Raw genomic sequence first — 17,290 nt, forward strand, 5'->3', positions numbered from 1 at the left:
CTGCATACGCTCAGGGTTCTCCACCTCGGCTGAATCGTCAAGGTATCCACATCTTCGCTGGGTCTTCAATCGGTTAGCTCGGCTCGGATGACGAGAGTGCGTCTGATGACGACTCAGAGGACGACGGGTTGGGTTCTCCCAATCTCCGAGGCGCGTCTCCGAGTATGTCTCTGTTCGGCACTCCACTCCCAAGTGGAACGGATCCGCCTCAACCCACTACAGCCGAGTCGGGTTCTGAGGCACCGGTTCTTCTTCCACCTGCTTCGGCGTCAGTCTCTTTAGCTAGCTCGGCGATGATACTTCTTGCCACGGCTGCGGATGTTGCATCTCCTTCCGCAGTTTCTCAAGGGGCGACGTCTGCTACGCCGCCACGCCTCCAATCGTCGAGTCCGCTGAGCACTTCCCAGTTGTCTCAGTCGGGTTCAACTCTCTTGGAGTCCGGATCGCCTTCTTTGTAACTTTCTTCTTTTGACTGAGCGTCCCGTAGGTATCGTTCAGGACTTCATTTCGTAATTATTCAGTATATGTAATTTCGACACAGTAGCATTCCATCTCAACTCGGCCTGTGTCGTCCGCTGAGTTGGTGTAACATTTTGGTGCAATAACTGTTAATCCTCATCTGCAACTTGCACCATTTGCAGACGGTTTTCACGCTTCTACTGTCATAGATAGTCCAACAGGAGACCTCCACCTGACAAATTCGACAGTGGTTCCCAAGTAGTCTCATCGTAGCCGACGCACTTAACTTTAAACTTCCGCTGTGACCGGGACGTACTCGTGGATAATGGTAGCTCGTCGTCGAGGATTGCTTCGACTTTATACTGGTTCATACTTGTGTCTGGCTCTCAGCTATCTTCAGGCAGTAATTCTTCGTCAAGGTCAAATCGCTGAGTCTCTTTGAGGTCGGCGATTAGCCTCGTCTTTGGTCTTCCGCCGAGTTCGGTGACCGCCTTCAGACGTGATACATGTACCACTGGGTAGAACCTATATTCACTCTTGTCTGGTAACTCCAATTCATAGGCGATTTCTTCCACCTTCTTCTTCACCCTGAACGGTCCATGCCATCGATGGGCGAACTTCTTGGTCAGACCCGACTTGACTCGCTCCATAAACAACCAGACTTGGTCTCCTTCTTTGAACAATGATTCGGTGGGTTCATCGCCTGGTTCTGCAACTCCATCTTCGTCATCCTCTGTGTTGGGAATGAATCTTTTCTCCTTCTTGCTCAGTTCTTCGTTGTGCTCTCGAGCTCGTCGTGCCTTCTCTCGCACTTGGAACTCAGCTGCTAATCGAAGGGCAGCTTTTCGTTGTCTGTTCGCTTCTCGGCGCCACTCGACTGCGTCCGCCGAGCTGGCTGAGCGTCCCTGTCCACGTCGTATTGAGCTCTTCATAGCTTTGAGTGTAGACTTGGCGTCCCAATCATGTACCAGATAGAAAGGGGTTTCCCGCCGAGTCGAGTCTCTCGAGTTGTTGTTAGCGTGTATCATCTTCTCAACGATGTCGTCCCAGTCGGCTTGAAGTGGGGCTTCCACGTAGACCCGTATAGTCTAAATCATTGTCTTGACTGACCTCTCTTGTTGACCGTTGGCTTGTGGGCGGTAACTCAGCGTAGCTCTTGATCTCGACTGCATCATCTCGGAGAACGTTTAGAATACTTCACTCATAAACCTTGGATCTCGGTCGTGCCGTATCAGAGACGGAGCCCCGAACTGCCTGAAGACGCATTCTTCAAGCACCTTTGCCACTTCGAGTGCCCCGATGTCATTCATGTTCTTAGCGATAACGAACCCCGGGAAGTGGTCCTGGAACAGCAGCAGTGCAGTATTGCCCCGCTGAGTTCGAGGCAGGGGAATCACGAAATCCATTGACACGATGGATGGTCTGACACCACATTTCCCGGCGAGTAACCTCTCAACTGCGGCTTGTTCTTACTGGTATTGCAGTCCTCGCAGGCCCTAACATGTTTCACCACGTCGGCGTAAAGACCAATCCAGTAGTAGTCGGCCTTGACTCGGTCTGAGTATGCCTTGATGTCCCCCTTCGGTCAAATTGTGACAGTTATGAAGTATCTCGTCGACCATAGTTGACGGAATCACCAATCTCAATGAGAGGTTCGGTTCGCCGAGTTCGCCCTGTCGGCGAGTTTCATCTCGGCGGTATAACAGGCCGTCTTCGCTGAGTACAAAGACTTCTGCGAGTTTGCCGGCATTCTGAGCTCGACGGTGTGTAAGGTCCTCAAATTCACCTCTCAGGTACGCCATCAGATCGGCCCACCTGAGTTTCTCATCTTGTGCCTCCGCGATTCGTCGTCTCCGCTCAGTCAGTCTGTACTATCACCAAAACAATGTCGTTGGCATTCTGAGCCGTCTGGGCTGACTCCATCTGCGACCCTGTTTCAACATTCGGGGTCGTGCGGTTAGTCCGCCGAGTCGACGCCCTGTTGAATTGTTCGAATTCATCTCCACTGCTTTCAAACGCGGATTCTCCAAGATTTGTTGATATGGCTTCGTGATCCTGACTTCCTCCTCTTGCTCTAGCCGAGCCTTCATCCAGCTCATCCTCAAAGTGAACTCGGCGTACTTGGCTACGAGTGACTGCCGTGCCAATCGGGGCTTCCGCTGGGCTGGCTATGGCGTACAGTTCTTCGGCTACTCGGTTAATCATTCTCAGTTCTGCTTTCCTATCCGTCCCGAGAATTACTCGTCCAGCTTTAGCTTCGAGTGCTTCTGTAGCGAGAGAATCAGCCGCTGCGTTATAGTGTCGCGCTATGTGTCGATACCGGACCGAGTTGAGTCGCTTAGTGAGATCCTTGTGTCGTGCTAACTCCACTTGCAACGTATCCTTCTTGCATGCTATCACCCCCATGGATTGATGGATTGCAGGCGGGGAGTCTCCCACGATAATTAAGTCAGTTATCCCTCGGTCAATCGCCGCCAAGACCCCATTGTTCATGCCGGTATACCCGGCGATGTTGACTGTGGGGGACGACAGGTACGCACTCGCAGCGATCTCAATGTCCCAATTCGGAAGGCGCCACAGTATCCACGAACAACTTCCAGATCCGCCGTATGTAGCTGTCTTCGCTGAGCCATTCAATGACAGCACACACCCCGCAAAGTCAGCTGGAATTCGGGCGTATAGCAGCTCTGGGTCTATTCAAACTGTCGCCGAGCTCTTGGAGGGAGGCGCAAGATGCTTCAAGGACTCGTCGAGTCCGATAAACAGGGTTATCGACGCCTGGAGCAACTGGGCGAAGTCTACATCTCGTTCACGTACTCGCTTCACCTTCAAATCGTAGGGCGACAACATAACTACGAAGCTGACTGCGCGGCCGTACAACGACTTTGACTTAAACACCCACTCCAGCGTGGAGAAACGGGTGTAGACGTGTAGCGTCTTTCCTGCCAAGAGAGTGTAGCACACTTTCAGCAATTGTAACAGCGCGACAACTTCTTTCTCAGCGGGATGATAGCCGAGTTCATTATCCTTTAGTACGCGTCCGCAGAAGCGAACTGGGTGCAGCTTGTCGTCGTGCGGCTGCATCATGGTACTGCTCAGTGCCCAGTCATTGGCGTACAACATTATGTGAACTTCTTTTGCCGAGTCGAAATGGCGCAGAATTGGAGCTTCTGCTACTTTGAGCTCGGCGAATGACGCTTTTGCTGACGCCAAGTCACCCCCAGGACAAAAGTCCGTGTCCTTTAGCTGATAGAGTACCGCTCCATAAACAGCCAAGTTCTGGATGAATCGTCCGTAATAGTTAAGTGCACCGAGGAAGGCTTGAATCCCCTTCTTTGATTTTTGGGAAGGAGAGCTCGGCGATCGCGGCTATCTTCTTCGCATCACGCGTATGCCCCTCGGCGTAATCTCGTGCGACAGGAAATCGACCTTGGGTTGGACAAAGAAGCTCTTGGTAAAGCTGATGCTAATTCGACATTCTGTGAACCGGGCTAGTAGTCGGTCGAGTGTCTCCAAGCAGGCGTCAAACGTCTCCCCTCCAAAACAGATATCATCGACAAACGACCTCCGTTTGAACACCGGGATCACATAAGACCGGTCTGGTTCTCCGTTAGCGAACATGTCGCCGTCCGGTCCGTTGACCAGGTCTTGGACCGGATCGCAGTCAGCTTGTGATTGGTGGTCCGCTTCGAACTTCGTCAGCTGACCTGGCGTTGAATCGCCGACTCCGCCGAGCTCGACTCGCCGAGTTCCCGACTCGGCTTCAGCAATAGCCATTCGTTCAGCAAACAACTTCCATCCCCCCTTGGGTTGAACGTATCCCCATAGAGCGTTGTCGATGAGACGTTGATAAATCATAGGGGTATTCTTCAATCCAAACGGCATTCGTAACCATTCAAAGTGTCCAAGTGCACAGACGAACGCTGAGACATGCCGAGCTCGACGAGTCATCAAGACTGCCCAGAATCCGCTCGCAGCATCAAGCGAACAAAACCACAGGTAACTCTCCAATTCGGTGAACAGGTCATCGACTAGTGGAATAGCGTATTCCATTGGCGTCGTAATCGCATTTACTAGTTTATAGTCAATGCACAGCCGAATATCCACACCATTTTTCTTAAGCACTATCACCACTGGTGAGGCCCTAGGGCTGCCCGAGAATGATATCAACCCAGCTCGAAGCAGCCCCTTCAACAGCTCGTACAGTTTGCTCAAGTGGTGGAGAGGTATCCGCCGAGCTTTCTGCTTGATAGGTGCGTGTCCTTGAGCGTCGACGTCGCACAATGCTCCGTACGCTGGAGGTGGCAGGGCATCACCACTTGATATCATTATCCCTTCGTGCTTTTGCAGCTTTGCCACCAACCTAGCCGACTGTGCTGGCGTATGACGATTTGACTTGACGTTTGGAGCGCCATAGTCGAGTTCTGCAAACTCAACTTCAGTGAGGTCGGGAAGGAAAGCCAACTCGTGAGCGTAGTCTGTCAACTCCAGATCTGTCCCACTCCGCTCAAAGATATCGGTCTTACTGTCGTCCTCATCTTTCTCTGTCTCGTCTTCGGTCGCTGCGATAGCCACGTAGTGTTTGTCTTAGGGTTTCTGTTGGGTCTCTCGTCGAGTTGCGTTCATCATCTTCAGCCTGTTTTAAATCGTAGCCCATTCCGCCGGGGTCGAACACCGTCGTCGCTGAGTTCGTTATTCGGATCCCAGTTACAGCACCTTCGAACCGTGAAACCTCCGATAAATCATAGTTGTCGTCCACGTCAGGGCCCGTATTCGCTGAGCTCACTACGATGGCCGATCTGACCTCTGCGTGTTCAAACTTGTCTCCGAGGTAGATGGTATCACCGTCATGCCGTCTAACCACATCCGAACCGGTTTCAACCTCCATAGCCTCCAACCCTGAGTCCGCCGTAGCTGGGTTGTCGTTGGGCTTTATTCCTTCATGTAGTAATACCTCCCGACTATCATAGTCCTCTGTTGCGTCGGAGAGCTGATCCGCTGAGTTGGCTGCGACGGCAGAACTAGCTTCCGTGCGTGCAAACGCGTCTCCGGGATAGCTGACATCCTGACGACATGCTGTGGCCACGTCCGAATCACACTCGGTGTTTAGATCCGCTGACGCCGAGTCCACCGCCGCCGACTGGATAATGCAGGCTTTTGGTGTACCCATCGCTGAGTTCACCAAGGCTGCAGAACTTAACCCATCGGCTCCATATTCGGCTCGTGCCTCACCTTCATCACTGTGGCTACTTGTATTCACCGTCCAGCTCAGCCCTTCACTGTTAGCCTCAGCATCTCTTGAAAGTAATTTCTCCAGCTTGGAATTTTCAGTCGTCACGCTAGGGCGCTGTACCGCTGAGTCTGATACGACGGCAGGACAGCCATCCACGCGTTCACACTCGTCCCTCGCGTAGTCGGTCGTCCTATGGCACACCGGAACAGCTCTTAAGTCATTTCTTGCGGCTGGTTCTCCAAGCGCCGAGCTCGCCGTCACCACATGGTTAACCCCAGCACTTGTAGTGGTCAGGGTGCTCACAGCTGAGTTCACCTCGCCCACAATACTTGGTCTAATGACTCCAAACTCGGCTCGGTCGTCAATAACGGGTTGGGCGTCACGTAGGACGTGTTCCGAGCGTTCTTCAGGGTCTCCTTCCGCTATAGCTGAGTCTTCAGTCGCCGACACGTCTTCCTTGGCCCTTACTGCACTTGTTCCTTCAACCGCTGAGTTCGTGCTGACGTCAGAAATGGCGCTATCGTCTTCAAACTTGGACATATGATAGGAGACATCTTGGCCATCGTGTAGCACCGGCGCACGATCCGCTCGGACGTCTTCCAGCTTGAACGCTGAGTTTATAGCCGAGTCACCCCTTGTCACCCCTGAAGTCGATATGACGTCGGCGTTACCGCGACGCCTCTCGTCTTCGACGGCTTCTATATCAGCTTCGATCCTTCTCCAGCGTTCGGTGCATGTTATTTCTGGCCCATTTTCCACTGGAGAGGGTCGTTTTTCCACCGCCGTCGGAATTGGGTATTTTCGTCTTTTCACAGCTGGCGGCTGGTGTGACAACCAGTCCTCGTACAGTCGCTGTTCTTTCTGCAGCAAATCTTTGTCCATCGCTGACTCAAATGCCAATATCTGCCAGTCACGGTATTTCGCCGAGTTCACGCGGACATATCCCTCATTGGCCAGTACTCCGTGTGGTTGCCATTTTATCACATAAAAGTGAGGTGGGCACCAGACTGACGTCGGTCGTACGTTCGTAATCAGGACATGGGTTGGTCTTCTTCGGCGATTGAAAACAGCCGTTGAAATCCAACCCTTCGTCCGTCGCACCCACAAGTCATGCGTCGACTCACTGGGCTGCCGCCTGGGCAATTTGAACTCAGCGGTCATTCGACTTTCGATTGTTAACCCGTCTGGAGGCCCGCATGGGACATTTGGTCCGAACTCGGTCTTGGTCGGCGCATTACTTGATCGGATGAGTGAGATTACCATCTCATCGGGTAGCTTGACCGCCGAGTTGTACAGATCTAGACGGATCCCAGCTGGGATCATGAAGTCAGTGCCGAGAATCAAATCGACTCCGGCATGATAAGGCATTATCCATACTTCAAACTCGTAGGTCACTTCCCAGCCGAGTGTCACCTTCACAAGTGCTCGTGACGCTGTCACCATTCTGTCTTTACTTATTCCTTGTATGTCGATTCGCTTATCTCGGCTGGCTACTCTCTTGAGACGCAGTTTCCTCGCGAAGTACTCACTAATCGCCGAGACATTTGCTCCGGTGTCCAATAATATCTTGGTCCTTCGGTCGTTCACTGCACCCAATATGAGAGCTCTCATTCTAACTTGGCGATCAAACGTCTGTGCTGACCACCATCCCAGCCGTTCTCCCGGGAGCAGCTTCATAATTCGGGTACGATGCACAGCCTGGTCTGACTGCCGAGTTACACTTGCAATCGCTCGGTGGTTATCATCTAACTCACCGAGCTCACGTTCAATTCCGTCGATTTCACACATCCAATTGCCATACCCGCTTCTTCCCTCGGGCCGTCCTGCTTCGCCTACGAAGGCAAACAAAAAGTTCGCCTCAACTGCTGGTTCAGCTGACTGTGGCAGCCCGGCATATTCCAACCCAATCAGTGTTGGCGGGCCGCCGAGTTTAAATCACTCGGCGTGTAAGGGTTTTGCAGGTCTTCTGGCACTTGCGACTTGTCGACAGAGTGTTTCACGAACGCAGCCAGCTTCTCGTATTGACAAAACAGCTCGCACTGGACGACTTCATGGACTTGTCTGCAGAATTTGCAGCGTCGCCGACAGTAGTGAACCGAGTGCCCCGTTCTTCCACAAGCTGCACAAGGTCCACGCGGTGAGTTGTCGCGTGCTTTATCTCCACAGTTCGACTGTTCTCGTTGGTTGTACGGTCGCGGAGGTCGGTTCGCTGAGTTCCCCCAACTTCGATTCGAGCCATTCTGATCTCCCGCCGAGTTCTCTCGGCGGTCCGGTGTATTTCCCTTATCATTGGTAACGCCGGCATCTATGTAGTCGTCGTCTTCCGCTGAGTCGTAACCTCCGGACTGGTCCTCATCATCCCATTCGTCTTCGGAGTTGTACGGACTCAGCGGGTTCTGATCGATAAGTTCCTCCCCGTCAGGTCAACGACAGTGACTCGGCGGTCGCGGTTTTCTTCCTTGCGACTGCGCTTCTCATCTCGCCGTCCATCTCGGCGTCCATCGCGGCGGGTTTGATCCTTCCACTTGTCGTCTCGGCCTCGTGCGATCATGAGTCGGTCGCGTTGCTTCTTGCGCTTTTCGCCAAGGATCCGACGATTGATTATGTGTTCCACCTTACTGATGTCCTCCAGCTGCAAGGGGTACATCAAATCCATCACATCGTCATCACCACAATGCAGCAAGAAGTGCTCGACATGGTCAGCTGCGTCGGCGCCACCTTTCTCGTACTGGATCTTGGCTGTTCGAGCATACCCATTGAGTCGGATCAGGAAGTCGCAGATCGGCTCGTTGACTTTACGTCTCGCCGAGTAGTCACGAGTGCGGGCAGATTGGTCAAACTGTGAGCAATAATAGTCCAAGAACGCCTCGCTGAGTAGTTTCCAACGTCGCTGAGTCTTCTTCGGCAGCTGCCTATACCAACGCTTCGCCGCGCGTCCCAAGCATAGCGAGAAGGGTTCACACCAGGCACTTTGGGGCATCCTGGTGCTCTTCATCTCGTAGATGAAATGCTTGAGCCACTGCAGCGATGCGTCAGAACGGTAGCGCTTCCCTTCGAACTCGGCGATTTTGTCGAGTGAGGCATGGGTTCGGACTTCTAGGTACTGAGTCGAGTCTTCTTCAGCCGCGTCGAAGCTCAAGTTTCGGATGTAGTCCTTCAAGGTTTCTTCACGGTTTCCTCTCACGTCGAAGGCGTCATCGTCCTCCTTGTCTTCCTCGAAAGCCTCAGCTTCGTCAGCAGCGTCATACAATTCACGGTAACGACCTACATTCCGCTGCCACGACTCGACGCTCGCTGAGTCGGGTTTAGCTTCATCGGAGTCAGCATGTGGGAGTCTTCGAAGTCCCTTGCGTCGCGGAACACTTCACGTCTCTTCATCTCCGGGGTCTTCGGCAAAGGAATTTTGCTTGGGTCTTCGCCGAGTGTTTTGAACTCGGCTACTCGGCTGTCCACTTTCTTCGTTCTGCCAGGGGCCTTCTCCAATCCAAACGCCACTCTCAACTTCTTCTTCCATTGCCAGATTTCAGCTACGCCATGGGTCAGACTCCAGTCGGACAGGATGAGGCTGTTTGGTCGGCTGTTGCACCGATAGCCCATCGCCTTCAGCAGCACACAGTTTCTTCCACCAACTGATTGATGTTGGCTGCACGCACCGGTTGAGTTAACTCGGGACCCAACATCGGATACTTCGCCTGCGCCATCGCCACAGGCGCGAACATCATCATCCATTCCGATCTCGTTCTCATCTCCTCGCCGAGTCGAGCCAACACTTTATTGGCGCTCGGCGTATCGGCGTTCCTCGTCGCTTTCGGAATAAGGGGCGGACGGTCCCCTTGAGCAACGCCATGTTCTTCTTCATCTTCTTCATCGTCCGCACCTTCGTCGAGCTCGGCGGATAAGTTGCGCTCGACAGGACGTGAGCTCCCATGCGTCCCACCTGCAGCGTCAACTCTTCCACTTCGCCAAGTAGCTCGGCGGTAGTCTTCGTTTCTCCAAGCTCAGCGGTCTCGGCCTTTTCTTCATACTCTCCTTCACTTGCATCTCCGTTCTCGCTCTCCTGGTCTTGGCCATCCTCGTCGAACTGGACGGTTCGTCCCACCTCCATCGTCATGGCGATGAGTCGTTGATCCGCCGGGTCCGACCCAGCAAGAGGCGATCCTCTAGCCGTCGCTGGGCTTCCGTCGCTCGGATTTGCTGATTCCTTGACCATCTTCACTCTTCTCTTTCTCTTCTCTTCCTCTTAACTTGGTTAACCGGCACCTATAAAAACAAGCACACACTCCTGTTTCCGGGTCGCGGCACCAGTTGTGGTGTAGTAAAACACACAAATACCGTCAGATGTGGATTCCTTACACAAACCACAACAATTCGCCGAGTTAGGTCGGCGGTTGTATGGCCTGCGCGGAGGGTGGTCCCCTCGCGGTCTAGCCCTTCCGGGACAGACGAGTTGCTCGCTTCCACTCGGTTCCGACTAACCAAGTCAGATCACTTCTGAGGCTCTGCCGAGTTTGGTTCGGCTGAGCTCGTTCACAACCCTGTGCCCTCCACCAAAGGATGGACGACGGCGCGCGAGCGCTTTTACAGGTCACCGAGGGCAGAGACAGCTCAGCTAGAAGTGTTACGGCACCCGGGCTATCCGACGTACCGGCCCGCTGAGTATGCGGGACTTTCTTTCGCGCGTAGCGAGACTTTGTCCTACCCGGACCGACCTAATCTCTTGGCGCTACCAGTCAATACCCTACAAGCTATGCCTTTCGAGTATTGACGGCAGGCATAATCCAGCCCTATGCAGGGACTTACCGGAAAAGTGTACACGTGTCTTGGACTAGAAAAATTCTGCTCTGTTATTCTCTGGGAGCCTTTTCGGCTCCCCCTATTTAATCCTATGCTTCTTTTACAAATATCTAGTGAAATGTAGTCGTTTCGGATCTCTACCGACCCTTCAGCTGGGTTCAGGCGCCCGTTGAGCTCAGCGGCTATCCGGATAGCATCATCCGGACAGATCGCCGAGTACTTACCGTGATCCTTTGTCCCTAAGCTCTGGGTTATCAGACCGAGCCGATTCTTGATCTAAAGTAGGTTGGCGCATGGTCGAATCTGGAAATCCCTACACCACACTAGTCAGCCTAACTACCTTGCCAAACGCAGCACTATCGATAATAACACGAGGGACTCGCGTCGTAGTTGGTAATCCCGTTCCTCCAGATCTATATAAACGTAGTAGGTCGAGTGTATCCAGGCGGGAGCGATGCTGGCGTAGCACTGAAATCGAATTGAGCAGCGTAATATACGCTATTTTCGGTTAGTTGAATATAAAACACATTGTCACTAGTAGAATCGATTAGAAAAGCTCCTGAGTTTACGAGAGCTGTCTGAATACTTCGATTGATATCTGCATACGAGTATAAGCCATCCGATAGTGTTATAGAGATAGTGGATATTGTAGCTGCTGTCGGTACTTCGATCTTGAACGAATTGTTCCAGAACTGAGTTGCATCGATGTCATACTCTGAGTTGTACATAGAAATCGACTGCACCGCGCAGGCAACATCCTTAAAATCTACTTCTGAAACCGGGAAACTATACTTCCAAGTTGAGTTGTATCCTTATTGGACAAGATTGGTTGAATCAAGCTTAAGAAACGAAGCCATATTACTAGTGTATATTGATTCGATCAAAATATTTTTAATTTATTCCGAAAGGATTGTAATAGGGCGATTGAAGCTGTACCGAAGCTGACATTTAACCGAATCCACAAATACCATCTGACCTTTACGTTTCGTGGCTTTGTTGTAGTAGTATACGATACTACGTTCATCAACTCCCGGTATATTGAAGTCCTTCCCAACCATGACCAATCACGCTTGGAATTAGCTTTTAGAATAGATACATACTCTGCATTCAATCTAATCATCTTGTCAGTGGCAAAGTAGCTATGACTAAGGAAAATAGTACTCAATTTGAAATGGCGGTCACGGATAAAGTAGTGAGAAAACAGATTCTTCTGGAGTAGTTTGTCGTTGCTGTAGTCATCAATGATAACAAGTTCAGGTTTGTTTGAGTTCATCGGGGTTCTACGAACTTGATCTACGCTTGGGGGCGCATCAGGGTCTGTATAAGTAATAAATCCGTCAAGTTTGTCGCGTAGATACTCGTACATCTCCTGATGGGGGTTTCTTGCGATAATAGTTAGGTGTGCGACCACGTGAGGGGAATGTTTAAGAATAAACATACATAGATCATTTTTACCGCTAAAAGACGGGCCGAGCACTATCATTCTGAACAGTGATTTGATGTTCAAATCAGGAATGTCTCTCACTGAGGCGCTTTTGGAGTTCTTTGGTAAAGAAGCTCCGAAATCGGGAATACCGCTCATGATTATCGTTTGATCTATATAGCTTCAGACAAAATGAGTTCTGGTTTTTCATATCCACAACCTGTCTTCCAATCACCTATCTATAATCCGGCTTTCTATCTATCTCTGGATGCGAGTGGATTTCTAACCTATGATTATGCTCAGACGCTTTACCTCAGCAAAAAATGACTACAGATTGACTTATATCTCGGGTAGTACAATAGGGTCAGCCACGGAGGGTGTAGCGCTTGTTCCAGGGCCTAACAAAGATATCAGTGGTATTGGCGCACTCAGCTGTAGTAGTTTAGCCGTGAAAAGGGTAGCGGTTGGGAGCTTGACAACGTATCTTACTGGTATCACACCCGGTACGGCAACTGCGAGTAAGGCGTTGGTCCTCGATGCATCAAGTAATATCTCAGGAATCAATTCTCTATCGGCCACGCAACTAACAGGAACGATCCAAACATCGAATTAGCCGAACATTACTTCAGTGAATACATTGAATATCGCGTCGCATGATGGATTAACAACTGGGGGGGGGTGTTTTAATTACAGCATGTGACTCAGAAACTAACTATGTTGACACAGCTGCTGGCACTGCTCAAGCGAGTAAGGCCTTAATTGTCGATTCCTCTCGTAGTATTATAAATGTCAATTCATTGTCAGCCACCAACAATCAGGAACGATTCAAACAGCTTCTCAACCAAACATCACACGTGTATCCACGTTGACCGTTTCTTCTCACAATGGATCGACGACTGGCTTATCTCTCTCGGAGGCACTCTTATTACTGCTAGTGCTTTTAAAATCAACTACCGGCATCCTCCGTTCTTTACTGACGGTCGCTAATTACTGACAAACGATTTTAGCCAATCAAATACCGCTACCGCAGTCCCTCACTCGTAACTGACAACACATAAAATGGGGACGGGAAAACATAAATCGGCTGTGCGCCACTCACTTCTCAAGATGCCACCGGGGCGCCACCGCGCCTCTGGTACTGCAGCCGAAAAGCTAGCAGCGCTCGATGCCTGGCGGGAAAACATAAATCGGCTGTGCGCCACTCACTTCTCAAGATGCCACCGGGGCGCCACCGCGCCTCTGTTACTGCAGCCGAAAAGCTAGCAGCGCTCGATGCCTGGCGGGCGGGAAAACATAAATCGGCTGTGCGCCACTCACTTCTCAAGATGCCACCGGGGCGCCACCGCGCCTCTGTTACTGCAGCCGAAAAGCTAGCAGCGCTCGATGCCTGGCGCTTGCGCAAGAGCAGCGACGCAAGCTGTTGTATCAGTGGCGCGATAAGCGCAAAAGTATCGAATTAGCGTGCAAGACGGCTCGAGGACGAGCCAAGAAGAAGGTTTGGCAGCTCAGTGAGATTATCTCGGAATTGGCTAGCTTTTGTCTTGTAGATGGTAGAATCGGCATGGTAGCTGACGAGCACGACACCATTGACGAGCTGCTCGAATAATCAATGCACGTTTTCGTGATTCACAACGCGCGGCAAACATCACCTTTTAACCCTTGTTTTGTACCCAAACATGCTTGTCAGTAAAAAGCGGAGGATGCCGGTATATCGATACGACGCCTGGTACAGTTGTTTCGAGCAAAGCGCTGGTACTTGATTCATCTTCGATTATTCGATTTCCATCAGGCAATGCATCAACGAATGGAATTCAGTTCTACAATAATACCGCGTATAAGGAGATCTACAATATTTTTCGTGATAGCGATGATGGAGGACTGACCATAGGATCGACAATGACTACTATTCAAAACGTTTCGTAAGGGTTGAAGGTTCATAGTGGGTACTGCATAGCGTTTCAGCTACTGGAACTTCATCAGCTGGAACATGGGCTGGGTTGGCGCTCATGAACCAATTAGTCGGTGGCTCTCTGTATTCAGCTAACATCGCCGAGGGCTGGTACTATAACAATTACAGCTGGGAACAGGCTATTACACTCAATTATCGACGGATCATGCAGCTATCAACATCGCATGTAATAATTCTTCGACATCGGCTATCTCTGCATTGAATTTACACCTTGATCGATATGGAAGAGTACATGTTAATACATTGACTCCTAGTAGTGGCTTCCAGATGACTTTAAACGTTAATAGCACTTATAGTATGTCAGGACTCTCGATAGTCGGATCAAATAGCACTCTTCTAGAGCTAAATAACAATTTATCAGCTTCAAACGGGGTTTGCCGGCTTTCGCTGACTGGGACTAACTTTTCGCAATGGGAGATGGGTATAAGTGGTATTAGCCACGGAGTTTATCCTGCCGGACTCTATTGGGCTACGGGTGGCTCGAATAAAATGGTTCTGACAGCGGCTGGGCGATTGGGGGTATATATCCAGCAGCTATGCTACATTGCGTAGGGCAAAGTTCGTACACTTTCGGAGCCGAGGGAGGCGTGGAATACCGATTACGAACGGACTCAGGAGCGACGGAGAGCGCACCTATTACTTAAACAGCTATATCAGCCATTTTCGACGGGTATCTGGCAGCCACGGCAACAGTCATGAGTTCAGATCGACGCTTAAAGACAAATATCTATTCAATTGATATTGACGCTATTAAAGATTTATACCATCTGAGTGTCGTCCAATATCAGTGGAAGGGTCAGCGCGATCGGTATCCAGAGATAGGATTGTTGGCTCAGGATGTACTCGATGCCGGCTTCCTAGGTTTAAAAGCTCAATGTCCGCATGAGGACGAGAATCTACAAATTTCTAGTGATCCAATACTAGAACCAAAAGGATTTCGATTGTCTATTGATTATTCGAAAATCACCTGCTACAATATGCGAATGGTTCAACATTTGCTCGACGAAATCCACGAGCTCAAAGCAAAGGTATCTGACCTCGAAAGAGCTAAAGAGAGAGAGGAAGACTGGTCTGCCGACCAGGGGATCTCGATCTCCGGTCAAAGACCCTTCGATCATCGATCGAACCTCTGAGCGGAGAGCTCGATCGATACCCTGGTAAAGTCACAAGACTCAGACTCCGTCCGAGCCTTGCTCGATGATCAAAATCTCCTGCTAAAATAATATTATCGGCTTAAACTTGAATGTCTTAACTGGCTTATTTTTATTTTTAGATTGATAGGCCCATAGGTTTTGCATTTTACCACCTTGGGTCTGAGTAGCTGCATCAGTCTTGTTTATTGATTTATTAAGATCAGAAGCCCACATAGCGGTTTGTGTTTGCTGAGGGCGATCGCGACTTTTCATGATTGCTTTCAATTCAGCGACATTGAGATCGGCATTTTCTCCGTAGCTACCCCTCCACTTCGCGAGGAGCTGTCGCTTACCGCGACGCCGTTGCTCCTGGAGGATCCGCTCCACGTGGAAGTTGACTTCTCCATTCCGGTCAAGCAGGGGCGGAGGTGCCCCCGTACGAGTACGAGTACTCGGCGCCTCCCGAACGCCACTCTCGTCCGAGCGCTCCTTCTGTGGGTCCGACGCAGCCCTAAAGGTTGGCCGCCTCCTTCAACGCGTCCTGGTGCTTGCGATTACGTTTGGCCTTTGGACTGGTGGTGATGCTGCCGCCCAGGCTGGGAATTAGGCGATGCTCGGTCGTCTTGCGGGCCGCCTGGACCGGTTGGAGAGGGAGGTCTCGAGCCTGCATCTGCGGGTATACCGGCGGCCCTCTTCGTCCGATATTGACGAGGCCTTCCGCATTATCCGACGTGTTGAGGCTGCTACCACGTCTGGAGCCACATTCGGTGCACTCCCAGCCGTACGCGTATGGCTCGTAGCCGACGTACTCGGCGTATGGCTCTGGGGTCCGTTCGTACGGGGGGCCTCCGCCGTACGGTCTCGACCGCAGCCTTGCTGTTCAGCCCGAGGCTTGGGTGCCTGCTCCGGCTCCCTCGTTGACGTCTGTGGCCGGGCCCCGCTTCGAGGAGTTGAGCCAAGGTGGGTCTGCGAGTCAGCGACCCCCTGTGGATCATGGTACCGCTTAAGACGTCCAACGTGGAACGTCAGGTGCGTCGTCATTGGCTTAGGCAGGTCGATGGTTCGGCGCACCATGCCTGGCCAGGCCTGCGAACGGTCCAATGAAGCGGTGCTTCGGCTTGTTGCTGCCGACAGAGCTCACAGTGTCTTGCGGTAGGTTCCTCGTGTCTAATAACACTAATTCACCCACCTTTACCCTTTAGCTACTGGACGGATTTGCCCTTCGTAGAGGTCCGGGTAGACCTCTACCATAAACAATCTAAGCCGCAATTGGGTATAATAGAGTCGAATGATTTGCAAAAGCTGGCGTTTTATATGGTAGGGGTCCATATGGACATCTACCGCATAATTTTCCAACAAATGTTTGCAAATTATGAGCGAAACAGATGACGATTTGTATTGATTTCTGGTAGAGGTCTTATTGGACCCGTAGCAAAGACTCAGTAGCTAAATTGCTAAACACAGCTAAGTTTCCTCTTCCATGTTGGTCATAGTACTCCTTCTGTCTGTCCTGGGCTGCTGCCAGGACATCGCGGACTCTGTAGATCACGCTCAGCTTGGTATCAACAAAGGACTCCACTTGTTTCTGCAGCGAAACCGGTCTCACATCTAAGACCTGGGAGGATAGAGCTTTCCAAGCCTCCCCCACTTAGAATAGATGAGACAGGGTGAGAGGTACTCTGCGCTGATGGAAGCCGTCCAAATATTACGACGTGAATCCCGTGGACGCGTGCACCGCGTTGCTGAGCGCAAACTCAACAGCTGGAAGCTGTGTCAACCACGTACGGGGAGCTTCCGCGCACACATGTCCTCAAGCACTCGATTGACGCTCTCCATCTGGAAGTCTGTCTGCGGATGGTCCGCAGTGGTCATCTGCAGACGAGTTCCGAATAAAGGAAAAGCGTTTTCCAAAACACGGCTGTGAACCGCGGGTCTCGGTCCGAGACAATCATCTCCGGGAGACAGTGATAGCGGAACACGCCATCAACCAGGTCTGTTCGTCTGTGACGGTAATGGGTACTGGAGCAAGATGTACCATCTTACTCAGCCAACACACGAGCACCGAAATCCCGGTGTTGTCGTGTTCGTCGGCGAGAAGCCCAAAACTTAAGTCAAGACTCAACGACTTCCAACAGTCAGCCGGAACGGGTAGGCTCTGTTATGGAGCCGAAGCGTGTCTTGCGGGTTTAACCCGCTGACATGTTCCGCATGTCTCCACGTACCGGGCGACCCACTTGTATATGTGGGTCCACCAGAAGGCCTGAGAGACCGACAGGCAG

General features: G+C 51.4%; 1 protein-coding gene across 1 annotated transcript; it reads right to left on the bottom strand.

Moving 5' to 3' along the window:
* Window positions 1-11,382: 11,382 nt before the first annotated feature.
* On the bottom strand, window positions 11,383-12,068 carry PITG_05372 (uncharacterized protein; the record flags this gene model as incomplete). Its single annotated transcript, XM_002998981.1, has 2 exons — window positions 11,383-11,513; window positions 11,555-12,068. 2 exons carry the CDS (start codon window positions 12,066-12,068, stop codon window positions 11,383-11,385), a joined length of 645 nt encoding a protein of 214 aa, XP_002999027.1.
* Between the last annotated feature and the right edge of the window lie 5,222 nt (window positions 12,069-17,290).

This window comes from Phytophthora infestans, genomic scaffold, assembly GCF_000142945.1.
Source record: "Phytophthora infestans T30-4 supercont1.7 genomic scaffold, whole genome shotgun sequence".
Lineage (NCBI taxonomy): Eukaryota > Oomycota > Peronosporomycetes > Peronosporales > Peronosporaceae > Phytophthora > Phytophthora infestans.